At 40.9% G+C, this 27675-nt stretch overlaps 1 protein-coding gene across 4 annotated transcripts in view; it reads right to left on the minus strand.

The window, feature by feature from the left end:
- RERE (arginine-glutamic acid dipeptide repeats) overlaps nucleotides 1-27675 on the minus strand; it is a 426631-nt gene that overhangs the window by 167505 nt on the left and 231451 nt on the right. For all 4 annotated transcript variants that reach the window (XM_040460361.1, XM_040460352.1, XM_040460343.1 and 1 more), the window contains 2 exons: nucleotides 6860-6965; nucleotides 5396-5492 (listed from right to left, as the gene is read on the minus strand). In XM_040460361.1, the coding sequence (XP_040316295.1) occupies nucleotides 5396-5492; nucleotides 6860-6965 (203 nt within the window). The remainder of the gene's footprint in view (nucleotides 1-5395; nucleotides 5493-6859; nucleotides 6966-27675) is intronic.

Consider the following 27675-nt stretch of genomic DNA (forward strand, 5'->3'; position numbering starts at 1 on the left):
GAAGGAGGGAAGGAAGGAAGGAAGGAGGGAAGGAAGGAAGGAAAGAAGGAAGGAAGGAGGGAGGGAGGGAGGGAGGGAAGGAAGGAAGGAAGGAAGGAAGGAGGGAAGGAGGGAAGGAAGGAAGGAAGGAAGGAAGGAAGGAAGGAAGGAAGGAAGGAAGGGAGGGAAGGAAGGAAAGAAGGAAGGAAGGAAGGAAGGAAGGAAGGAAGGAAAGGAAGGAAAGACGGAAGGAGGGAAGGAAGGAAGGAAGGAAGGAAGGAAGGAAGGAAGGAAGGAAAGAAAGAAAGAAAGAAAGAAAGAAAGAAAGAAAGAAAGAAAGAAAGAAAGAAAGAAAGAAAGGACCATCCAGCTATGGTGTCTAATGAAGTACTTAAGCACATATGGACAAAACAATAAAAATGCTGTAGGTCGAAGTTATTTTACATATTAAAACAACAGTTGATCAAAGCCAGGAAATGAACCCTGGAACTGTAAAACTAAATGCTCTGAGGCGTCCGGACACTCATCAGGGGACCCACAGGAGCTAAAGGAGTTGTGTCAGTGCCAAAAATGGCTGGGGAACTGCATGGAGATGCACTCAGTCTGCATCAATCACTGCATGTACAACCCTAGCTGCCCAGAACAAAGTGAAGAGATCAATTAATTCAGGATGAAAAGGGGAAGATTAGAAACCCTGCAGAGCGAGGCTAGGGTTTTCTGGCTGGGAAAGGCTCCAGAAAACTCACTCTAAAACATATTCCTAGAAGACAAATTCCTAGCCAAGATGACAGCTTGGCACCTGCCCTACCTGAGGACATGTTTTTCCCCAAGCGATTCCTTGAAGTAAGAGGCAGATAATCAGGAAGTTGGGAAACAGCCCTTCAGTCGTTGAGACATTTACGATATTTGGGAATTCACAGTTACAGGTACACAGTAAACCTGAAAATGCTGCCCAGGTCACATGCTCACAATCCAATCACAAAGCAATCTCTCTAGATCCTTTCTTTGATCATCAATAAAACATGATCCTTAGGGTGAAAAAGAAGTAACATAGCAAACAAACTGCAAGCTATAATTTTTATTTAGCGTCATAAAATTTATCTGCTTGTTCTCAGAGCAGGTTTATCTGCTCATTCTCGGAGCGTCTAAAGGTGGCTCCTGGAGCTCAACTCTCCCTCCCGTACCCGAAGTAATCGGAATAGCCAATCAATCCAGCCAAGAGGCCACAAAAAAGTAAAATAAATGGATGCTGAATAATCGTACCATCAATAACTTGGTACAGAACTACGTTTAATTGCATTTTTTCTTTTCTTCCTTTTTTGCTTTAAGAACCCAATTCAGGGGCACCTGGGTAGCTCAGTCGCTCAAGCATCCAACTTCGGCTCAGGTCATGATCTCATGGCTTGTGAGTTCGAGCCCCGTGTCGGGCTCTGTGCTGATAGCTCAGAGCCTGGAGCCTCCTTCGGTTTCTCTCTCCCTCCCTCTCTCTCTCAAATAAATAAGCATTAAAAAAAAAAAAAAAAAAAAGAACCCAATTCAGATTCAATGACCGTAAGTAAGCACTCCCCATGCTACTGAGTGTGAGGCACTCTGAGAGACCCTTTCACATCCATTATCTGACTGGATGTAGGACCAAAATATGTGTGTTTGCTTCAGGGTGCTGTCACTTAATCACGTGGCCTTGCGTAAGCTTGTCAAAAGGATGCCTCAAAAGTTTAACAAACTTGACCTCGGTGAAAAAACTATGTGGCAGAGCCAGGATTCAAACTGCAGCCTTCTCGTTGTAGTCTGGTGTTTTTTCTATTATACCAGCATGGGCCCAAAATACTTAGCTACTGGGGAGAACTCAAAACTACTTCTCTCAAGATACTAACTGCACCATATGGCTACTGATAAATGTAACGAAAAGAAAACAAACAGCCGGATAAACTTAGCTTGAAAGGCAGGGATGAGGGACAGCCAAGGCAAGACTTAAAACACAGCAGCCAAGCAGCAGTGCTGGACCTCAACACAGGTCTCCGTAACGAATGGTCCCACAGTCCCTCTGGGAGTGAATTTCGTTTGGGGAAGGAAACACTCAGCTTACAGAAAACAGGCTGCAGAGGATTTCTGTCTCCCTTCTGATTCTTGAGGGCTAGAGGACAAAGCGCTCCCTCCCCCTTTATCACCTGACCCTCACACCAGCTTGAAAGAGAGAAAGCACTGCAGCACTCTCCTCCTTAGGGAATGCCATGGCAGGAGCCGCCTCAGAATTACGGGTCCCAGGAACCCACCGAGCTGAGCACTATGATCTTTGACAAGAAGGGTGCCAAGCACTAACGCTATCAGTCTTTTTCTTTCTTTTTTTTCTCTTCCATGTTTGCCACTACATTCATCTGACCCTTTTTCACGTTCCTACGGACTATTTTGTCTCTTTCAAAACTGAATTTATTTTTTATTTTTCCAAATGTTTATTTATTTTTGAGAGAAAGAGAGACAGAGTGTAAGCAGAGGAAGGACAGAGAGAGAAGGACACACAGAATCCAAAGCAGGCTCCAGGCTCTGAACTGTCAGCATAGAGCCTGATGCAGGGCTCAAACTCACAAGTGGTGAGATCATGACCTGAGCAAAGTCAGATGCTTAACCGACTAAGCCACGCAGGCCCCCCAAAGCTGAATTTATTTTTGGCAGAACTGCTTTATATCTATAGAGGAAGAAAAATTCTTCCTGTGGATAAATGGGCAGGAAATAAGTGGAAGAAAAAACTAAAGGTTAATCTCCCCAGCCCACACTGTATTTTAAAATTAATCTAGTTTTGTTAAAATGAAAGAGAACAATAAAGATTCCTGGGGGAGAAATCTGCTTTTATGGGAGAAGATCTTACAGGAAGCGCTCTGTTGCTGAGAGCCTGGCCAGATTACTAAGTAGTAACAGTAAGAACCATACAGATGAGCTCAAATGTCAGACAAATGCAGTTTGTCTGCAATACAGATGCAGACAAACATCAAGCCAGCCACAAGTATTTACTAAGCACCTACTAGGCCAGATCATTCAATAACTGTGTGACCACTACGATCCGCAATCTTTGGGGAAAAAAAATCCAATTGTCAGGTTATACACAGAGGTTCTATTTGAAGCTAACAAAATCAAATTTGAGACGACAGCTAGAATGGAACCACTTTATGACCACTTCAAAGAAAATACCACAGGAAGAAAAGACTAGTCCATAAGGGTTCTGGTCACATACACAGTGAAAAGAAGATAAGGAATTACCAGTAGCATTCCAGCCCTTTGGTGGCCAGGGAAGGGACAGTGACTACACAATTACATATCTCCAGAAAGTATATGACTGGAAACCCAGTAAAAGTAGGTTTACTAGGTCCAGGTGGAATTACGTGGGACAACTGGTTCTTCTAAAAAGGGTAAAAGAGTATAAAATGATTCCACAAATCTGAATAGCCGCTAATATTCAAATATATTCATTTCAATTAAATCTATCAAAACACATTGAATAACCACTGTTATGTGTCTCACATATTTATTTATTAATGTTTGTTTATTTTTGAGAGAGAAAGAGCGTGAGCAGGGGAGGGGGCAGAGAGAGAGGGAGACACAGAATCTTAAGCATGTCCAGGCTCCAGGCTCCAGGCTCCAAGCTGTCAGCACAGAACCCAGGGTGGGGCTCAAACTCACAAGCCGGGAAATCATGACCGAAGTCAGACACTCAACAGACTGAGCCACCCAGTCGCCCTGTGACATCTTTATTTAACTTTAACTCTACGTTTTTTAAAATCATTTACCTCAACCAATGACACAAGATGAAAATAGGAGGGGAGAAGCATATATATCAAGATAAGATATATATCAAGATAAGAAAGTATTTCAAGATCAAGCCACTTGTCTTCACTAACAATTTAATGGTTCCATCCATCTATCCATTAACTTGTTTCATTCAGTGTTCGAGTTTAAGATTGCAAAGTCACTGCCACAAAGACACGAAAGGCTTCTGGGAACTTTGGAAGACGTTGATAAAACACCAGGGAAATTCTCTAAATGTATCTAAAGTCTTGTAAAAAGCCAAATCTAACCATATTCGCTCCTTCCCCTACAGCAGGGATTGGCCAATCTGGCCCAATGCCCGTTTTTTATACAGTTGCAGAACAAACAATAGCTTTTACATTTTTAAATGGCTAAAAAAGAAATCAAAAGAAGAATAATATCTCCTGACGTGGAAATTAAATGAAATTCAAATGTCAGCGTCCATAGTTACTGGTGCACAGCACCTCATTTATTTACTTGTTGCCTATGACTTTTGCCCTACAATGGCTGAGCTGAGTAGCTGCGAAGGAGATCATAGGAAAGATATTCTGGCCCAAAACAATGACCCAAACCTGCCCTAAAAGTTGCTACTAATTCGCCTTGAAATAACTGGCTTTAGCTATATAGCTTTGCACAGGAGACTCCAGATGGTTTCACTGAACGCCATTTGAGCAACATAATGGAGAAATTATTGGATCTCATTATAGCTCAGTTAGAAGCAAGTAAATCCCTATGACTTTTTTTTTCTATTTTTAACAAAGAAAGTAGTCTTTCACCACTTTATTCTTTCTGGTTGGGAAAGAATTACAAAACTATTACTTGTCTTACTTCCTCTACTACTTAAGAAGCCCACAGTCTTCCACATACATGCGAAATATACCAGGATGAAGATGTGTGTGTGTGTGTGTGTGTGTGTGTGTGTGTGTGTACGCACGCATATATCACCTTTTCCTGAAAGGGACAGAAAACGCCAGAAAGTGCAAAGTAGGGGCTTATGGTCACTCTTTGGCATAATTACCTAAGACTATCTGCAATGTTACCTCCTTCCTCAGAATAAAATCTTCAATATATTCTCCCTAACGCCAAGCTTTCTGGTAGGAAATTTTTCATACATACAAAAAATTCAAAGAATAAACAGGTTGCTAAAACTTCCTATAAACCTTGCTTAGACTCTCAAGCCATGCTGCCATATTTGTTTCACCCATCTCTCCACCTTTTCTAGTGGAAGTAACTGATTCTTGACAAAATAATCTGCAGACCATCGTAACACGTCACCCTAAGAACTTCAGCAACCAGTGCCAGGATACTAATTTTCAATACCAGCATACTACCAAGGACACAAAGATACAAAACTACAGAGAGGGCGTCAAAAGTTTTTTTCTTATATTGGTTTCTTTTCTCCCACACAGATTAGTGAAAGCACAGGTAACCTCTGAAATCCCAATCACCCACAAAGTTAACACTGGAGTGAGTGGTGGTGTACTAACTTGTACTGAGACACAAGAGTAGTCTGATTAACATCATGATTATCAAAAGAGACCCATATGGCTTAGGCTGCTCGACCCGCCATGCTCGACGGCCGCTCCTTCACAGCAAAGACCATGTCTCTGGCGCTCACCTGAGGGCAGCAGCATGATACGTGTCGACGTAGTCAGAAATGAAGAGCTCTCGGTTCTTGATGACCGGGTCTGTAATGACAAGTTCTCTTCCAGAGTCTGTCAAAAAAATTAATTGAGAGGATATTAAAATTGAGCCTCCCAAAACATTTGGGAAAATTTTTGCTAGATTTTTCTTTCAGGTTCACCTCCCACTAAAGAAAGTACAATAAATAACCAGGTCTGGTCAGGAGGAATAATGTATGGCAGGCATAACAGGAAACAAGTATCTTGCTGGATGTGTTTTACACCCTTATTAAATCCCCACAGTTTGCTGAAATGCATTAAGCAATTAATGAAAAAACGAAGAAAAAAACAGAAGAAACAATGATCACATTTTAGCAAACGTGTAAATTACTGACATAATTAATGATCCTGTTTAATTTCTTATTGCTAAATATTCCAGGATGGAGTGAAATTGCACTGTTTCTGTAGAAAAAAATAACCAAGTTACTATTTTTAACCAGGAACCATAATTTAACTGCCTTAACAGAAATGTTTATAGTTTTCAAAGAAGAAAAGCCTAATGAGTTATGAAAGAACATCATTCCTCAAAACTGTTTGGCTATGCTTTGTTGACTCAGAAGCAGTGCGGACGAGTGGGAAAGGAAGAGTAGAGGCAGCTGGATTCCAGCCTGGCCAGGCCCGCTGAGAAGACATGTCGCCTTGGCAACTCCTTGGGCATCTCATGTGCCTCGATTTCCTCATCTGAAAGTGGGTAGTGACAAATTCTAACTCATATGATTAGTGGGTGACAAATGTGAATCAGTTAAGCGTGAGGCCCAACACTTGAAAAATCAGTAAAAATGCATGATTATACACATCTGAACAAACGCAATACACATTTTATGTGCATATCTCACATGTCAACAAAGTTACTGGGTAGAAACTACAATGCCAGAGCAAGAAAAACTAAGAATCTCTGAGCTACCTTCCTGATCACTCTAAAAGTTAAGACGCAAACTGAATTGCAAACCCTTCAGGAAAGCTATGCTTTCAAAACTGAAGTTCACAGCCCTGGATGCAGAGAAGTTCAATCATAGAGATTATTGAAAAGGAGAAAAGAAATAAAACGGAATCATGATGTTTTCGGTATTATTAGCTCATCATTAGGGGAGAAAAAGGAATTTTAGAAATGGAATTACTGTTATTTCCAAAGAAGAGCTATCTCTAGTCCAAGTTTAAGGGGAAGATGTTATTGGCGCATCTCTCTGGTTGTTTGGGGTTTTTTTTAAGGCAAAAATAATGAACGAACTCAGCAAAACTAACTAACTAAATAAATAAACATTCCGGTAATGCTCTCAGTTATGAAAAGCTTTTTTAGAGAAAGTTTTTCATAGTGGTTATCTCCATTTAATGAATGTTTTAAGAAATAACCTTGTCCAAAGCTAGAAAACGTAAGAATCAAACCAGAAGGACTTATTTACCATTTTCGTTATGCCGATCCTGAACCAAATGCTGGTACACAGAATCTGGAACTTCAGACTGACGGTAGTACCATTTGACGTTCATGAGTAGATGGTCCCTCTTACTCTGAAAAGGAAAATCTAACAGCATTAGGAACAGGATTTCGGGTGCCCACAGCTGTATACCATACCCATGATCAAAAGCCCCTGTAAACAGGTGGAGAGGCAGAGAGGGAGACTCACAATTACCACAGGGCCACAAAAATACAGAAGTCAATGATAAGGTCAAACTTATTTTTAATCCCGGCCTTAGCATCCCTCTGACCCTACTGCTCAAAACCTTAATCCAGGAAACCAAAGGAGACCAAACTTGAACCTATAAATCTCCCCCCAGCTTGATTAATTCAATGAATAGTATAGTTTTATTTAGCATTAACTATACAAAACTACACGAATACATCCTTCTTCTATCTTAATTCTTCCACATTTTGATAAGTATTTATAAACTGCATTAGCACAGTGTCAAGGCCTTTAAAGGCAATAAGTTAGAAAAACCTTACCGTGCAAGGCCTGGCACAAAGTCATGTCTCCAAGGTGTGCCAATCACCCAGACTAATTACATCCCCATCCACGTTATTGATACAAGGCAAACTAATACAGCAAACTATGGGTGGTGGTGAAGGTACCAGGAGTCCAATGGAGCAGGGACCCTACCTTAATTGTCTTCCAATTTCCAGAGAACAGAACTTGTACATAAATATTTGTGAATAATAATGAGTTCTATGATGATCAGGGGCCCCTAAATGTTCGTGGGACACTGAAACATGTTATGCCCAGAAGTCAACTTTGTTCCTGGTTATGCTTCCATTCAAAGCATAAAAGATGAAACACTGCCCTTCTATTTGAAGGCTATGGGGCCACGGCCCGAGGGAGACTGTCTTGGTACACCTTGGTCGTGAGACCTCTGAACATGGCAGTGCACCAAGGCTTCCCATGGCCTCATAAAGTAATTCCTAACCCAGGTGGGGGCTTAAGAGACCTCCCCAAGATAAATGCTGCTGTATCATTCCCCTTAGCAACGTCTACCTTCCCATCACAAGTCAGCAGGTGAGTCAGAAATGAAAGAGAGCTAAAATTTGAGACATGCTTCATGTTTATGAAGGAGATGACTAAGTCCTAAAATATGTCAAAGGAGCCTCTTTAATGAAGCAAGCTGCTTTCTGCTTAAATAAGAGGTATGTATATAGTCTTCACTAAATGGCCAGAAAGGCAAAACAACAACAAAAACAACAAAAAACCTTTACTGAAAAATACTAAAGCTATTTAAATGACCAGAAAGAAAAGCACTGTCAAAGTCTTGATGAACTTGAATGCGAAGAAGCACTATTCCAAAGTAAGTATCATAAACACCAAGATCCGTACTGTATAATTAACTGTGTCAAATAGGCCTACAAAAATAGGGCATCACTACTGATTTGAAAAAAAGAGACTGTATAGAAAGAATAACCCTACATAACGGGTACTTTTCAGTTTTTACCCATTTTTCACTTTTACGTTCTATACTGTTTATACGAAAGGTGGGAAAATGAGGACGAGTCAGTATGTTGCATAAAAAGAGTAAGTGTTACATACACGAGTTTATCCTCAAGAGCAATTACTCCCTGCGGAGGATTGGGGAGGAGGCAACATCTGACCTGGGGGAACAGTGGGAAAGACCTCAGTGGATTCTTTCCAGGCAAAGGAGGAGATCTGGGGAAGACACCAAGCCAGAGGCAAGACAGAACAAGTACAGGATGCACCCCCACGGCCCACAGGCACGCAGCACAGGAGAACCCGCGGCACGGTCCTGAGGGAACTCGGATTCCGACTTCAACGTGGCCTTTAAGTGGGTTTCTCTCTGGACAAGCGAGGTCCTCCATCTGCCTTGCTGACCAAGCACACAGGCAGTGAGGGACAACACACCAGGCCGCGAGAGAGCAGCCGGGAGACCAGTTTCCTCCCGGGGCCCAGCCACAAACAGCAGGGCCAGGATGAGGGCATCTTCACAGAAAGAGACGAAGCAGGGGAGGGGTGGAGCCTGTGTGCAGCTACTCAAGGATGAACTCGGGGTAACGCGCCGCCTAATGCAGGGGTTCTCACCGTCAGCATTCCTGACATTTGGTCCAGGGAAGTCTGGCACGGGTGCCTGCCCTGCACGCTGCCGGGTACCGAGCGGCACCCCTGGCCTCCAAACACTAAATGCCAGCAGCACCCCTCCCCCTCATCGTGATGAGCAAAAAAACGTCTCCACACGTTGCCAAATGTCCCCTGGGGGGACGATATTACCCCCCAGTGGAAAACCAATGGTCTAACAGTGTCCTTTTTATGGAAAGCTAAACTGGAACGATGACCAAAACAACCCCGGTTTAAGCACTACCAGGCGGGGAACATGGAATGTAAATACGAACACAGTGAGGCCTGCCACCGTTGGGTTCAAACTGCATCTCCACCAGTTCCTAGCTATATGACTCTGGGCGTGTTAATCATATTCTGAGTCTCCCCTTTTCTGCAAAACGGGAACACTGAAACCTACCCAACGGACTATCGAAGGAATGAGAGGAACGGAAACGCGCTGGAACTGAGTAGGCGCTCAAGAGGGCAACGGTTTCTGTTGGTAGCTGATGCTCACCAGAGCTTCACAGAAAGATTTCAAGAACTCTGCTGAGAACCGTAGGAGCTATTTCTTCACCAGAATGTGGTTTCCTTCACCAGATGACAGTGCTCTCCAGTCCTTGAGCTACTAAGGGATGCCTCAATGCTCACAGTAATGAACTACTTAACGGGGCTCAAAGGAATTCAGATCTACCGGCAGTCTGAGCAACTATGTTCTGAAATCTACGCTTCTACGCATTTCTTTAACACATCTGAGATGTCTGAACACCAGAAGGGCACCCGAAGTAAGCTTTCAAAGGTACCAGAACTGGCAATCATACAATGTCTGTTTTTCAGAACACCAAGCCAGTGATTCTGGGGACCTTTCAAGGTATAATATCTATATTAAATTCTGACCCTGGCACACTTAATGGCCACACGCACGCACGCACGCACATACATACACACACACGCACACACACTCTCTCTCTCTCTCTCTCTCTCTCTGTCTGTCTCTCTCTCTCTCTCTCTGTCTCTCTCTCTCTCTGTCTTACTGCTCTGGTATATTTGTGCCTAGATTTACGACTCCTAATAAGAGACCTTACAAAGGCAGCCGAAACCCTGCTGGATTTCATAATGCAGTACTATCTAATAACCAGGGAGTGGCAGCATTGTGTCAAAAAAAAAAAAAAAAGGCCTCCGAATCTTAATTCTGGATACAACACAATAAAAGGTAGATTCACAGTTAACAAAAGTTCTGAACAAATATAAATAGCTCTAATAGACATAATCGTCCTAAATAGGCCGGAAAGTTAACGATCAAACATCCAGAGGGAAGCAGTATGTCGTTTCAGAGGGTACTAGACTAAAATTAAGTAATCGAGCCTTCTAGTCCTGTCTGCAATCACTTAGTCAGCTGGGGGCAACCTTAGTGAGTCACCTGGCATCTGACAAGTGAGGGGAGGGAATGAGATGATTTCTAGGGTCGCATTCCGTTTTATACACTTACATCTAGGTTTTGTCCCCAGACAAAACCAGTAGATAAATAAGCCGCACTGGGAGAGTCCCTCCTGTCTTCTCTACATCAACATAATGGCATCCGCTAACAGTACCCTACTAAAGAGGTTTTTACAAATTAAAATGCCATCTTCTCCAGAAGTGACTGAGCACTGAGGAACAGCAAAAGGGAACGGAGCGCACCCCTTCGACCAGTCAGTGCTCCCAATGCCACTCACACACACAGGTGCATGCGGCTCAAACATTAACCATGGGAAATCTGCATGTTCTTCCCACCGTTCACTAGAAAAAGACTTCTGCTCAGAATCACAGAAAACTAAAAGCAAAAATCAACTTAGAGATAGTCTGATTTAGCCCGAATCACCGAGGTCTGAATCAGGGCTCGCAACTGACTTGGGCAAATGACCTCTCCAAGCCTCAATTCTGTGGCAGGCACAGGACACGGACACGATGGGAAACTCCACCACCACCGGTACACCGCACCCGGCTGTGAGGAGCAAACAAACGGGCAAGAAGAGCAGGACTGGCTCTCAATAAATGTTGGGCGGGGGGCTCCCAGGGAGCTCCATGGGCGAAGCATCCGACTCTTGGCTTCCGCTCAGGTCGTGATCTCACGGTTTGTGAGATTGAGCCCTGCGTCAGGCTCTGTGCTGACACTCTCTCTCAAAAATAAACTTGGAAAAAATAAAAAATAACAAACGTTGGGTGTTACTACCAGTGTTTTACAGATGAAGATAGGAGTCAAGTTATAAGAGGTCACTTATATATGTTGTTTTTCTCAGATTGAAAATTAAGCTAGTAATAGCAATACAAAAATAAATCATGTGGCAAATTAGGGGGGGAGAATCTCTACTTTTGCAACAATCTGAGAGGCACATCAAGTATTTCTAACAAATAGGCCTCATTACCAACTAGTGATATAACTGTACAATTCCACAAAGGTCAAAGTGGTTATAAATGACACATTTTAAACAGAATGCGGAGTAAAGAGGGAAGTGGGGAGATTTTGGTGCCCCTGTGAAGGCACCCTGGGGTGTATTTCTGAATACAGAGAAGAGCTCACTGGGAAGTAAATTATTTCCCACCATTTTATCTTTAGAGTGAGATTTGCCTGCCTGCCTGCCTGACTGCAGGTTATAGGAAGTACCAGCCCTAAGGAAAAAATACCATCCAGGAGCAGCGCACCCAACATGCTCACAGTGAGGTTTCAAGGAGGGACTGTGCACACAAGGAGAGTAGCTGATTCTGGGTTAAATTATGGATTCTTCCACATCACTGGCCTGGATTTCTCTGAAGGGACGGATGTATGTAAATTTAAGGAAATAGTTTAATGGAGGACAAAACCCATCCCCACCTGGGTTTGGAAAAAAGACCAACAGCCTAGCGGGTGTTTGGGAGCAGAACAGGGGCCTTTCTAGAGCTACGAATGTCAGACAACGGACTGAGGGTTAATGAACTACAAAGTCAGAACCGAAGTAAAACACTCAGAATGAGACGGCTGGCAAAGGCGGGGGGGGGGGGGGGGCCTCGGGGGAAGGGAAGGCAAACAGGAGGCTGCTGTTGAAGGGACACTGGTTCATTTTATGGGCAGCACACAATTCGACCATCTCATATAAATGCAAGATCCAAGGCCCAGAAGTAAATTTCCATTCCTAGAGATCTTTCATGGTTATTAATGCAATACTTTCATTGATTAAACAGCCAATCTGAGTCTTTCCTAGGACCAGTCGTGGTATCACTGGAAAAAAACATTTTAACACAATATGAAAAAATAAAAGGAGTGGGGGTGGGGGTGGAGGGAGTGGTCGGAGTTCATAAATGACCAACAGGACGGGTGTGAGGAATCTTGTATACAATATGAGCAGGCCCCCAACCCAAGATGGGAACAACAACAATTTTAAATTCACCTGCATTACACAGGAAAGAACTCTGCCCCATCAGTCCCTCACAAGCTCCCAGCAGATACCGCCAGGGCTCCCAAAGCCCTGCAAACAAGCCCTGCTAGTCCCTCCACCACGATCGGCCATGTGACAGAGGCCAAAGACAATGAACCAAGATATAAAGATTAATACCATCAAATAAACAACTTTGCAAAGTCAAAATAATTCGCTAGAGGTAATAATTGGGGAGTTTCCTTCAAATTTTAACTGCTCTGTTCTTGAGAGCTTGAATTTCAAGTAACGAAAGATCTAGATTCAGAGTCAGATGAAATCAAACCAAAATTCTTGTTTTCTAAAGCCAAAATGTCCAATCAGGATTTTCCACAAATCGTGGAAGTAGCAATGGCTAATACCTGTATACTAGATAGCTTAAGAAAATACCTTTTAAAGAAACTTTTCACGCATTTCCACAACATGGTGATAGTAAGGGTAAGAGTGATAGGAATACCACAGGTTTACTGTATAATTCAGATGTATCTGCAAAAACAACTGGTGTGAGGACACAAGGCCTGCAGCGTGAGGGGCCATGGTCCGCCAGACAAAATGGCCTGCCTTCCAGCCTGCCACACGGTCAGTTTAAAGTGGCACCTCCATCCTGCCGAGTCCCCCTCCACCCACAAGGAGTTGCCTGTTGGCCACAGTACCCTCAAAAGACCTTGGGGACACAGTCTTCCGAGGCTCGAATCATTCCTGACTCTGAGGGAGGGAAGAAGGGACAGCACGGTCAGAGCTCACTATTCTTCTCCAAGGCCAAAGATCAATCCAGGTATATGCACAGAAGAATCCAATCTAAAGATAAGTTTTCCATATCAGAGGATCACATCAACTTTGTAGATAAACACCGGAACTGAGATCAATCAATATGAAATCACGTAGGAAAGATCTTGTAATATTTCAAGGTACTGCTCTGCTACCATGAGGCACTAGGGAGATAACATTTTCTATCCTTCTATCAAAATGGCTTATAGCCATCACAGCTCAAAATGCAATGAAAGAAAGAGTCATAGAAAAACGTAACAAGGGCCACCAAGGAAGGCTTGGCCATCAAGGTCCAGCCGTCTCAGAGTTCTGCTCTGCCATGGGTACCAGGCGAGAAAGCAAAAACACAGACTCCAGAGTCTTGTTCTCAAAAGAGAAGAAAGAGCTGAGTATCTCCTCTTCAGACTGTCATACACACATCTCCCAAATGTAGCAAGACATTAAACACTGTGTTTCCTTTTTTTGAGAGAGTGGCCTAAGGGCAAGTAAATATCTTATTGCCCTTGAGTAAACAACGTATCCACCCTCCGATGTATTTAAGTGCTCAGGTGGGCTGAGGCTGAAGGACCCAAACCTGGAGTCGCCTTCTACATCCTCCACCCTTAAGGACTGAGCACATGTCCCTTCTGGTAGCCATGCCACTTGAGTTTCATAGTCCTGTTTAGCGGAGTCCTGGTTAAAATTTTGTGTGTCAACTGGACTGCGCTAAGGGATGCCCGAATAGCTGGTAAAACATCTCTGTATATCCATGAGGTTGTTTCTAGAAGAGATTATTCAGTAGGCTGAGTAAACAGATCTGACTTCCCCCAGGTGGGCAGGCTTTACCCAATCTCTTTGGAGCTAAATGGAACAAAAAGGCGACGGTGAAACACAGAACTCTCTTTTCCTGAGCTGGGACATACATCTTTTCCTACCATCAGACATCAGAGCTCCTGGATCTTAGGCCTTCGAATTCCAGGACTTATACCAGTGGCCCCTGGTTCTCAGGCCTTCAGCCTCAAAGGAGGGAGTTACACCACTAGCTCCACTGTTACCAGGCCCGTGGACCTGGACAAAGTCGGCCACCTGCTTTCCTAGCTCGCCATCTTGCAGAGAGCAAATTATGGGACTTCTCTGTCTCCATAATCTCGTGAGACAATTCCCATGGGACATGTACTCTCTACGTATCTCTCCTATTGGTTCTGTTTCTCTGGAGAACCCGAATACAAGTGGCTACTTATCATTTATTGGCATTTCCAAATGGACAGAACTTGGAACTATCAGGGGTCTACTCAAAACTAGCATAATGAATTCTTTAAGGATAAATGCACCAATAAATGAAACCGAGAAACAAGCATATCCATTGGACTAAGGTGCTAACTGGCTGCAGGCACCAGAATCAAGGTTACAAGCATATTTTCCAAACCTGTGACACTCAATTCGAAACACTGTTTTCAAGAGATTGCATCAGCATGTGGATCCTGTAAGAGGACTGAAGTCACCTTCGATCAGATGAGTCAGGTGAAGCAAGAAGGTGGAACCTGGGAGCACAGACACAGTGTTTACAACCAAGCTGTGCAAATACCTGGTTACATACAAACGTCCGGAAAGATGATGCAGCTAAAAATGTGCTGAAACCCAGGCTCTGCTGATCACAAGTCATTTTCAAAAATCACTGTAAAGTCAGTCAGTATTTTGGCAGGACCAAAATGTACATGAAAATGAAATCTTCTCAACCACCAACTATAAAATCCGAGCTTATTAAGGCATTTTCTGCCGAGGATCACACGATGCAGGAAAAGTAACAAGTTCAGACAGCAAATTCCTTTGTTAGCCATGGAGAGACCAAAACTGAGCACAAGTGCAGCCTTGGGAAAACTCCTAAGACAGGAGGCGGGGTCACCAGCTAAACTCTTAACCTAAATAACAAGTTCATGTCACATATACATGAATAAGCTATACTTAAAGGCGGACTTCACACATCAGCACAGACACACCAAGCTAAAGGGCATTCCTGTAATTTACTGCATGTATCCCATACATTATCCTGACAAAAACACTAAGTGTCAGATTCAGGACCGAAAAGGTCTCAAGTTTGGGTTGACAGGCGAAGTTTGGAAGATGACATACCACAGATAAATCAGGACTCTGTACTCGGATCCCCAATGTTTTGCTGTCCAGACCCAAAATAAATTCCTTCCTAAAAGCCAGCACTCTTTTCCCAGCAGCTATGGTTATATCAAATAAACTTACAACCACAAATTTTCTATCTGGATCCAAATATTTCCCCCATAAGGGAGGGAAAACAGACCGCACCACAAGAAATTGCCAAACTGCCATTAATCCATACTGAATGGAATTAAACAGTCCAGTGAATTTCCTTTTTGAAAAACTCAGGCTCAAATAGTGCAAAGTTGGACATCTTTGCAGTACTCTGGTCGGTGCCTGGTGATGGTGGCAACAGCCGTGTCAATTCTGCATCCTCCAGGGATTTTACTCACTTCTAGGTGACCTCGCTAGAAAAGTCAGGGAGCTGTACCACAAGCCAGCAACAGGGTCAGATGGTGTAGTGGTGAGAAAGGAGTTAAAGAAAGACGGGGAAAAGCCTGGGCTACAGGCTTCCAAAATTCTCTAGAAGTTTCACAAATGAAACTGAAATTATCACATTATTTCTTTTTTAAAAAAAAATTTTTTTTTTAATGTTTATTTATTTTTGAGACAGAGAGAGACAGAGCATGAACGGGGGAGGGTCAGAGAGAGAGGGAGACACAGAATCTGAAGCAGGCTCCAGGCTCCGAGCTGTCAGCACAGAGCCCGACGCAGGGCTCAAACTCACGGACCGTGAGATCATGACCTGAGCCGAAGTCGGACGCTCAACCGACTGAGCCACCCAGGCGCCCCGATCACATTATTTCTTAAAATAAAAACTACTAACTTACGATTAAAGACACATCACACAGACTTTGCTATTAAAAACTGATGCTGAGGGGCGCCTGGGTGGCCCAGTCAGGTAAGTGTCCAACGCTTGATTTTGGTTCAGGTCATGATCCCCCTTTTTTTTGAGATCAAGCCCCACATTGGGCTCTGTGCTAACAGTGCAGAGCCTGTTTGAGATTCTCTCTCTGCCCCTCCCCTGCTTGCAAGCACTCGCTCGCTCGCTCTCTCTCTCTCTCTCTCAAAATAAATAAACTTTAAAGAAACTGTCTAAAAAAAAAAGTGATGCTGAAATATCTTGAAAAGATCTGAGTCGATAAATGCTTTATAAAAGTGGTTCTCAAACTTGTTAGACTCAGGATTCCCTACTCTCTTCAAAATTATTGAGAAGTTCAAAGAACTTTTACTTATGTGGACTATGTCTTATCAGTACTTACTATATTGGAAAATAAAAATAAAAAATTTTGAGGTATTTTTTACTAATTCTTTTAGCAGTAATAGTAATAACATTATTAACACTAACATAAATAATTATAACAAACAAAAATTTTTATTTTTCATTAAGTTTATTTATTTTGAGAGAGACAGAAACGGAGTGAGTGGAGGAGGGACATGGGGGGGAGAGAGAGAGAGAGAGAGAGAGAGAGAGAGAGAAAATCCCAAACACACTTCATTCACACTGTCAGCATGGAGCCCAACACGGGGCTCGATCCCACAAACTGTGAGATCATGACCTGAGCCAAAATCAGAGTCAGACACCAGCTCAACCGACTGGGCCAACCAACTAAAAATCTTAAAACAAACAAAAACTTTAGGAAGCAAGTAAGACTTACATTTCAACAGATCTCTTATGTATGGCTTAAGGAAACAGACTCTTCGTATCAGATGCTACCATCAACCTATTGAGTTATTACACGTCATTTAACCCTCGTAAAACTCCACTGTACACTCGTGAAAGGAGAATGAAAAAGGCAAATGATGTCTTAGTGTAATTCTGAAAACAGTCTGCACACCCATGGGCCAGACCTCAGAACAGTTGCCCTATGGGACGAAGGGAATGTGCTACAGGAACGGTCCCAGAGGTCCTCCCCCTTGGACCCTGCCCGTTCACACCGTGTAAGCGAGCATGCTTCCCAAACAGAACCATGCCTGGAAATGTGAAAGCACACATTCATTTAGGAGTAAGATGCTATTAAAAAATAGAAGCCTATACTGTTATTTATACGATCCGACTTTCCGCTATTGGGCAGAAGCTAAACTCTTGTTAAAGGAAAGGAAATCTAGATAAGAAGCCTCTCGTTTTAGTTAAAACTGTTTTTCTTTCTAAAATTTGAACTCATTCTGTCGAGAAATATTTAAAGCTTGATTCAAACAAAAATATATAGATCTACACTAAAAAAAGAAAATAAAACAAAAAGTGTACTTGGAAAAAATGGTGCACCTATAAGAGCTGGAAGCATGCACGCAGAAGATAAAGGCTGGATGACTTCCTGTGGCAATCTGCGAGTCTAGGCAAGTGTGGCCATTTCAAGCAGTACTGCTTCCTGGGAAAACTAGCAACAGGAAACAACAGGAACTTTTAAGAAAAGGAAAGTAAAAGACTTTTAGCTTACAACACTACACCGAAGCACTAGCTTTTATAAAGACGGACGGACATACTTATTTTACGTGCATCCAGCAGTAGTCCTCTCTCTCTAGGTAATCTTTTTGTACCACTGCTTTCTGCACTCAAGTGCAAAACTACAGAGCTGGTAACACAGTAAAATAAAATACCTTTTAGCAACACAAAGAGTTTTAGAATTAATTATTAGTACTTTCAAGGAGTACTAATATAGGCTTAGAAATCATTAGTGATGGGGGCGCCTGGGTGGTTCAGTCGGTTGGGTGGCCAACTTCGGCTCAGGTCATGATCTCGCGGTCCGTGAGTTCGAGCCCCGCATCGAGCTCTGTGCTGACAGCTCAGAGCCTGGAGCCTGTTTCGGATTCTGTGTCTCCCTCTCTCTGACCCTCCCTCATTCGTGCTCCGTCTCTCTGTCTATCTCAAAGATAAATAAATGTTAAAAAATTAAAATTAAAATTAAAAAAATTTAAAAAAAAAGCATTAGTGATGTAAATAAAGTCAGCCTGCTATATTAATAATGGGAACCCAATTATAGCTGGCAAACATTTTCAACTTGCCAATAAACAAATTCAAACAGTTCGGTTAAAAAAAAAAAAAAGGAAAATTCAGTAGGAGCCTTGAGAATTTGTTTTTCTATCTCATTTTATGTGAACTAGTCTGTCTTGTCTTAAATATCTTATTTATTCTTCTCCCTTTTTGACTTAAACCAAAACAAAGACTGTAACCTTTAATACCTGTTAGTCTATTTATAACTGTTCCATCTACAACCATTTTTCTAATACAAACATGCCCTGATAGCTTATCTCAGTCCACATGCCAGACAACAAAGGCCCACTGGCCTGCTGGAGACGAGAAATGGAAAGCAGGAAATGAGAAAGCTTAGTTAATCCCCAGATAATCGATCAGTGTATTCAGTCAAGTGTGAGCTGAGCTGGGGAAATGCTGCTCAAAAAAAAATAAATAAAACAAGAAAGAGGGGGAAAAAAAATCAAAGAACACAGACCAGAGAGTCACGGTTCATTTTAAAATAGGTTAATTTCTTTGAAAAAGATTCCCCATCATGTTCAAGCACCAATGCAACGTATATAAATGTGAATATCTTTTGAACTAAGACCTTTTTCTTTAAAATCTTTCATCCTCCATCTTTTTTGGGTTTTGCTTTACCGTTTTGTTTTTGGTTCATCGTTTTTTCTAAATTAGCTTTACTGAGGCCTGATTTACACACAATAAAATTAACGTATTTACCGTTTCAGTTTGTTTGACAAGTGTAGTGTAACCAGCACAACAATCAAGATAGGGAATGTTTCCATTACCACAAGAAGAGTACCTTCTTTAAGAATTGATGAATCGGCTATGCTGAAAAAGCTTCTGTGCCGGTGAATGCTAGAAGAGAAACATCCTAACCGAAATTCCTTCCTCCATTTTAACTCACAGGAACGAATGTGAGAAGAACAGCTCGGGAGTCAGCGGACACCTTCTCCTAGCTGCTGCTAATTAAAGACCACCACAGACAACAATCCCACGCTCTTTAAAATCAAATAATGTGCTAGATAAAACTTCTGGGCTGAGACTCTGAGCTGATCTCCTAAAATTTCCAGGATATAGATAACACAGTTGTAGTAACAGTTACAAAAATAAATGAAAATAATAATTTCAAATTAATTTCACAGTATACTTTCCTCAAATCATGGAACGACGTTTAACGAGTTTCTTTGAAATAGCAGACCTTGTCAAAGAGACAGACACTGAGGATTCACGAGAGAGGACCAGACAAAGTCCCGGACTCGAGAGCTTACAGTGCATTCACTGGAGGGCCTCACTGCCAACCCCTTCACCCCTCAAAACCAGGCCAAAGGCCAAAGAATCCATAAGTGCTTCAAACAAGGCCATAAGCAGTGAAACCTGCCACTTAGTAACCATATACCTTACTAGGTACTTAGTAACTTAGTACTGTTCACTTAGTAACTTAGCCAACCCCTCCACCACTCAAAACTAGGCCAAAGAATCCTTAAGTGTTTCAAACAAGGCCATAAGCAGTGAAATCTGCCACTTAGTAACCATATACCTGCAGGCAAGTAATGTTTGAATATTATGCTTAGTCTCCTTGGGTATTATTTTCCTTAAAACTAGCAGCCTTCTCAAAGGCACCTGAGGATGGCAAGAAAACGTGTCCTGTCGCTTGACTGTTTCATAAAGACAGAGAGAATCTAAATCACCTTGACAAATCCATATACTTTCTCCAGCCCCAGGAACAACACAGAACCCTAAGTGTGCGTGCCTCTGTCTCTCAGCTACAGCTAAGCTCTGTTCACAAAAACTCCCAAAGGCTCTTCTATCTTCTTTATTATTTTTCTGTGAAAGAATTTATTACGAAACACTTCACAGGCAGAAAGGTATAAAAATAATAGACTTATGTACCCAACTCATTTTCCTCTGCAATCTGTTTACTCAGCATTAAGCTTGCATCAGTCACCCACGCCCCAGTTCATTCGTTTTAAATGATACATATTACCTGTATGTACAACATGAGAATTTGTTCATAAATTTTCCTGCTGATATAGATAACTCCTTTTCGTGTTTGTGCAAGCTAAGGCACATGAAATTCTTAAAAGTAAACGCCACCCCCCAAGGTAGGGATGAAACTCAGGACCCCAAGGTCAATAGTCACATACTCTCTACCCACTGAGCAAGCCAGGTGCTCCTGAAACTTTTCAACTCGAATTATCTAAATTACTCTGAATGTTCAGCACCACAGCTAAATATTCAAACTTACTAGCATAGTGCTATTCGTAATATCCTTCTGATAGCTCATTAATGCCTATAGGATCTGTAGTGTTGTCCCAATTTTATTCTTCATGTTGGTAACTTGCTGTCATTTTCCTTGATCTTCTTTACAGGAATTTAACAGTTTTATTAGTCATTTCAAAGGAGCAACTTTTGATACTGATTATCCTTGAATGCATATTTCTTTATTAATTCAGTAATTTGCAAATATATCTTCATTAATCTCTTCCTTGGGTTTAATCTTAAATTCTTTTAAAATTTCTTAATCTAAATACTTAGAGACCATTGATTTTATTCGGTCTTTCTTACTTTCCCATACATATGTAAAGCTTTAGCTATATGCTATAATTGTGGTAGGTCATAATTTCAATAACTGTTCAAGCAAAATATTTTCTAATTTCCACTGTGATTTCTTATTTGAGCCTTAGAAATGTATCACTATATCCCATATATTTGTGGATTTTACAGGTAATCACTTTGGTTTTGAATCCTAGGTTAATCTTACTGTGGTCAAAGAACATGTCTTCTATGATTTCAATCCTCTGAAATGCATTAAGATCTGCTTTAAGATCTAACACCATCATTTCTGATAAAATTCCCATGTGCACCTGAAAAGAATGTGTATTCTTCAGTCACTGGGTATAGTGTTCTATATATGATGATTAGCTCATATTTTTAAATTGTATTATTCAATCTTCTATATTCTTAGTGGATTTCTGATCTACTTATTTGCTCAATCACTGAAGAAGATGTGTTAAAATCTAATTGTCCAAATATTCATTAACAGTTTAGGTTCAACTGCAGTATATTTATACAATGCATTACATAGCACTGAAAATAAACTACTGAAACATATGAAAACATGGATGCATTTCACAAGCAATATGCTGGGCCAAAGAAACTAGACACAGATAAATATGTATCACATAATACCCTCTGTACACAAATATGAAGTTCAAAGGCAGGCGGAACTAATCTATGGTGTTAGAGCTCACAGCAGTGGCTATCATGAGGTTAGTGTCTGGGAGAGGGCATGAGGGTGGTTTCTGGAAGTGCTTATGGCATTTTTTTTTTAATTTGTGTTTTCAAATGTTTATTTTTGAGACAGAGAGAGAGAACGAGCGAGCAGGAGTGGGGCAGAGAGACAGAGAGAGAGAGAGAGAGAGAGAGAGAGAGAGAGAGAGAATCCCAAGCAGGTTACAACACTGTCACCACAGAGCCCAACTGCGGGGCTTGAACCCATGAACTGTGAGATGGTGACCTGAGCCGAAATCAAGAGTCAGACACTTAATCAACTGAGCCATCCAGGCACTCCAGCATTTTATCTCTTGATATGAGTACCGGTTACTATACATATATTACTATGTATAATTCACTGAACTGTACAATTGTAATTTTTACTCTCTCATGTATATATATTAGACTTAAATGGGAACCTTGACATTAAAAAAATTAAAATCGAATTCACAAAAACTAAGATGTACACACAAACACACACGTAAATGTAGAACATTTCGGGAAAGATACTAGAAATTGGTCGCAACGGCTGCCTCTAGAGGAGGAGTCTGGAACAATTTGTTATGCCAGAAAGTAAGAAAGTGCTCAAAGAATGATAGGGACATGTGAAAGATATATAATAAGTAGACTTTAAAAAAAGGCTCCCACTGGCTAAATCTGAAACAATTTCAAAATATATAATGATAATAATGGACTGTAACCGACCAAATGAAACCGGAAACCACACACTCATGCTGATCTATATAAACGAATAAAATGAACAATTACTGAGGAACAGGATATTTTCATAGTCACAAAAGCACCCTTCCACAAAATACTAATTACAAAGGATAAAAAACTAGCTTTACAGTAGAGGGACCCTTCATCAATTTTAATCAAGTGATCAAAGTAAACACTAATAATGCAACAAACAGAAAGCAAATAATACCTGCAATGAGATAGTCCCTAACCTAAATCTAGTAACAATGGAATACCATACAAATGCAAACTGAGGGACATTCTGCAAAATAAACAGCCTGTAAATCTTGAAAAAGGTCAAGTCAAGAAACATGCCAACTAAATATAACACAAAATGAACAACTACCTAAACATGGATAGGGTTTGAGTAACAATATATCAATGCTAATTTTGACATCTGATTGTTGAATCGTGGGTTACATAACGAAACACCCTTCTTTGCAAGAAATACACCCTCAAGTATCAGGGGTTCGTAGGGGCATAATTTGATGACATTCTCAAATGACTCAAGAACAAAGGGGGGGGGGTTTCTGTACTTGCAACTTTTCTGTAGGATTGGGGATGGTCAGATACAAGCTTGAGGAAACAAATTTTAGTTCCAATTTAAAGGTACATAATCACAGTCACTTCAAACATTCTGACAAATCATTAGACTTCAAGCTGGGTGTGCTATGTAAGAATGAAAGGGCATATGCAACTGTAAAGAATAACGCATATGCCATGGTCAGGCAGTTACGGATTACTTTCAGGAACTCAGTCTATGACAAAGGTGGCATTTCAAGATAGTAGAGAAAGATGAGCTGATTAATAATCTTACTGAGGTAAGGTGGGATGTCATCTGGAAAAAAGTTAAGTTGCATCTGTACCTTACACCTTACACCAAGATAAATTCCAAGATAACAGGACAAAGAAAAATACAAATTCAAGTTACACTGAGAATATATTGCTCAAATTGGCAAATATCTAAGTTGATGACACTCTGCTGACAAGACTGTGGGGAAACAGATTCTCATGTACTTCTTACACAAATACACATACCGGTACAACCCTTAAGGAGGGCAACTGAGCAATACGTATCAAAATTACATATTCCCCTGTTTCCCCAGAAATACTACTGATTGTAATTTAAACATAAACTTGCATACACACAAAATAACATGAACAACCAAGTTTATTTAACATAAATAATGTCCACTAATCCTCATTAAAGGGACCAGCGAAGTAAATTATGAAACATCCACACAATGGAGTATCATACATATATATATATATATATATATATATATATATATATACACACACACACACACACACACATACATACATACATACATAAAGGGAGCAGGGAAGGGAGAATATTTTCTATGTAGTGATATGGAAAGATCTCCAACATACATTCTTAAGATCTTCAACATAAATTCTTAAGAGCAAGCTACAGAACAGTGTGCAAAATCTGATAGCTATTATATTTGCTTACACATGCACAGAGGTCCCTGGGAAGAATACATATGGAATATAATAACAATGATTATCTGCATGGGGTGAGGAGTGAAGAAAAAGAACTTGGGCAAATAAAAGCCCAAGGACAGGAGACAGACTTTTCAGGACACCTTTAAATACTTTTTTATTTCTGAATCATGTAAACGTACTACCTATTCAGACACAACTTGTTGTTTTCTTAAGTCATAGATTATTTTGTTTATGCCCCAGGCCTTTCTCTCTTCCTTTCTCCGTGCCCGCACCCTCTCTCCCCTCTATCCACTCTGGCGTGTTTCTGGGGCTCTCTTTTTCATGTTGCTAGCCTTCCCAGCATGACAGACAAATGGAGCTGGAACATGCACCCACCAGACTGCTAGAGAATTAAATGAACAGGAATAAGCCTAGTTAATTACAGCTGTTCATGCCAATCGTCAGGGGCCCAATCTTTTACACCTAAGAATTCTAAGAATGTTAAGGCAAATAAATATAAAGCAGTCATACATGTTCTCAACTGCTTGTAGAAGACTCCTCTGCCCTCCATGCATACCATACCAAACTTACACTGGGCGCCTCGCCTCAAAAAAGGTCACATTGTTGCTGAATTTAAAGAGACAGGGAGCCTTTAAATATAAAATCTAAAGAGTCTCCAATTGAATATGAGACGTTCCACTCAATGCTGGTTATAAAACCAGCCCTGAAATGAAACGGAGAACTACCAACTCCTATTCATCCTGTGATAAACCACCGAGGCTGTATACACACATAAACAGGGAAGAAGGATGTTGTTAATAAGAGGTAACTGAAACCTCCCCTGAAAAAAAGCAATGAGCACTATTTTTTATCATAACATTTTTTTTTTGTCTATGTTTGCTATTTCCACAAACTCCTCTTTGATTACAGATCATGTCTTTCCAAGAAGCCTACTTGGCAGCAAGCTGCTGACAAAGTATTGATGGCAGTCCTCTTTACACACAGCCTTATTAGCATTTCTATCGCTGCACTGCACACACTGGCATTATAAATCACACACACTCACTGCCATGCACAACACCAAACAGTTACCTAACAACTAAGGGTATTACAAATGCTTTGAACTAATCTTTGAATATATGCTCTGATAATTAAATCCCATTAGCGTTTCTACCTTTAAACCAAAACACACCAACACTGAAATCGGGTGCCATCCACAGTGCCCTCAACGTCGGCCATGAAATGTCACTTATATTATATAGTTCACATCCAATTACTCAACACAACCAGCAAAAGCATCTATCACTTAACGTTAAAACAAGCAGAACCCAGCAGTGGGGCTGTCGGAAGCCATCACATGGCTTAAATGGATTTCTCACCTTTCAAATATCAAGGGGTCCTCTTTCCCAGAACATCTCACTAAGGGGTTTGGCCTTTTAACAAAGAGAGCTACCCAAGTTGAAAGAAACATTCAAAAGGCAGGACATGTTGCAAAGCCCAGCTCAGAGCTGGAAACATCTGCCCCTTGTGTTAAAATACAAAATAGTAAAAGATCCTTTATATGAAAAATAAATACACATTAAAAAAAGAGAGAGAGAGAGCTTTTGTCAAGGCTACTAACAAAGAAGCAAAGTTATATTAATACCTACGGAGTCCTTGTTTTTGGCCAGTGTCCCACAGAAATTAGGGACCCCTCATGGCCAGAAGATCTATTAATTTCCCAGTTTTTAAGAACAAAGAAACCTTTCCTGAAGTCTGCTTGGAGCCCCAAAGCTTAGCCACAAAGCTAAGCACAAAGCTACGCTCCCCTGTGTCACTCTGTTATTCACGTAGAGTCACCAAGATGAGTGTGAGCTAAATTCCAGATCTGTGCAATTACACACTCAAGCTCCAGCACCAATGATGATCTTCAAAACAAGGATCAAGATAACTTTCCTCATCTTCTGAGTTCAGAAAAGCTTTTACTGTCAAAAGAAAACATTAGTAGCTGACTCTTGGCAATTAACACATAATACAGCCACCACTTACCTATTAGCAATATTACCATATTCTGTCATTTGAGGGAGGAAGTCACTATAGAGGGAACTGCAGGAAATCATTTTCTAGCTCTCCCAATGTTTTGTCAGATAGGCTAACAAGAGAAACTGTCAGAGTTCTAATTGGCAGTAAATAATTACTGGGACATAAAATGAAACAACCCCCAAGAAAATTTAATCTGATCATACAGAAGAGGAAACAGCCAAGTCAACTGCCTTGGGAAATTATACAGGCTACTGCCTCTTTGCATTTATATAGAAATCAATACGAGGTAACACACCTTAAATCAGGCTCTAGAACAATGGTTCCTAATCTTTGCTGAGACCTCTCTCTCTCAAAAAAAATGTACACGCCATGCAAACTACTGCGGAAAGTGTCTGAACATCGAGAGGTTCCCAGTGTAAGAGCCACTACTGTAATATCTGTTTACTGTCTGCATCCCTACCCAGCACCCCAAGAGGACCTAAGACCTACAAGGGCAGCAATATCATCAGTTTTGTTCCCTGCTATCCCTGGGAGCTAAAACAATGCCTTGCTCATAGACCTTCAACTAATAGGAATGAATGAGTGACTGAATGATGACAATGAAAACACAAAAATAGGATTTAACTACCCCAAGCAACAAAACTTTAAGTTTCCCTAGACTAAAAAGACAACTTAAAATACAAAATATGAAAACCTTCACCTGGCCTAAGCTCAGTGAATAATATGATGCTCCTACGCACCAAGGAAAGATTCCTCGCCCATCCACCCATCCATGTCTGTTACTAACACATGAATAGGGAGAAAGAATCTTCTAGTGTTACTCTATCAACCTCAGGTCTTAACCTTCTAAGCAAATTATACTAAGGTTAGGTTAAGCCGAGGTAGTTTATTAAACATGCGTTGGCTCCAACAAAGCTAGTTTTAAATAAACAATAACTTAAAATAAATCGTAGTCTCTAAGGAAAAATATTTTTAGGTTTTCCATTTGTGTCCATTATGTAGGACTCTCTCAGTCTATGATACCCCAAAATCCAGATTCACCTATTGTGCAAAAATTCATTATTGTGCCTACATTACACAATAGAAGCAAAGAAATAATAACCACAGTTTTTCATTATAAGCAGAACATAAATTGTCTTCTTGGTCTCCTTTCCCCGAAAGTGTTATAAATGGAATTTTAGTATACTTCCAGTTAATCCAACCATGATATCTCAAAGCGTAATCTACACCTTAATATACCTTTTATACCGTACAGATATGAAATCGCCAGAATTATGCAAGAAAGGAGAAACATATTCAAAGAAAAAGTATGAAGAATCAGATTTAATGAAGGGTTCATAAAAATTACCGTGTTATATTCAAATCTCACCCAAATGGAAGCTCCTTACACAGCAGAAATTAACTGTCTCTTAAAAATCTGGCCACAGTGATATGAAAAATAAGGCCTAGAGGAATTCAAACTAGGTTGTATCTGTAGGAGTTAGCATCTTCTAGAAGCTGACTATAATACAACAAGTTGAAAGAGGCTAAAAACTAACCAAATATAAACAGTAAAATGGAAGGACACTTCAAAAATTAACATTATAGATAATGTCGAGTAACCTGGCAGGATCTTCCCTTTGAAGTTCATCTACACATCCATCAAAGGGCCGTATGTGAATAGCCCTGTGTGGGAAGTAATAGTAGGCTAATTACTACAAACTCGTATGAGATATCCTAAACATCAGAAAAAAATTGATGTGCAATAACTGAGGTGATTCAAACAGTTCACATCATAACCAAACAGCTTTTAATTATATTTACCACATTAACTGGTCCATTTACTTTGGAACTCATCTCATGCACTACAGTGAAACCAGCTAGATACCAGTGAGCAAAACCAAATATGAAACCTTTGATTTAAGTTCTACTCTAATGTATTGCAAATGCAAATAAAATTTGGATTA

Source organism: Herpailurus yagouaroundi, unplaced genomic scaffold (genome assembly GCF_014898765.1).
Source record: "Herpailurus yagouaroundi ecotype Mexico unplaced genomic scaffold, PumYag 77, whole genome shotgun sequence".
NCBI classification, from domain to species: domain Eukaryota; kingdom Metazoa; phylum Chordata; class Mammalia; order Carnivora; family Felidae; genus Herpailurus; species Herpailurus yagouaroundi.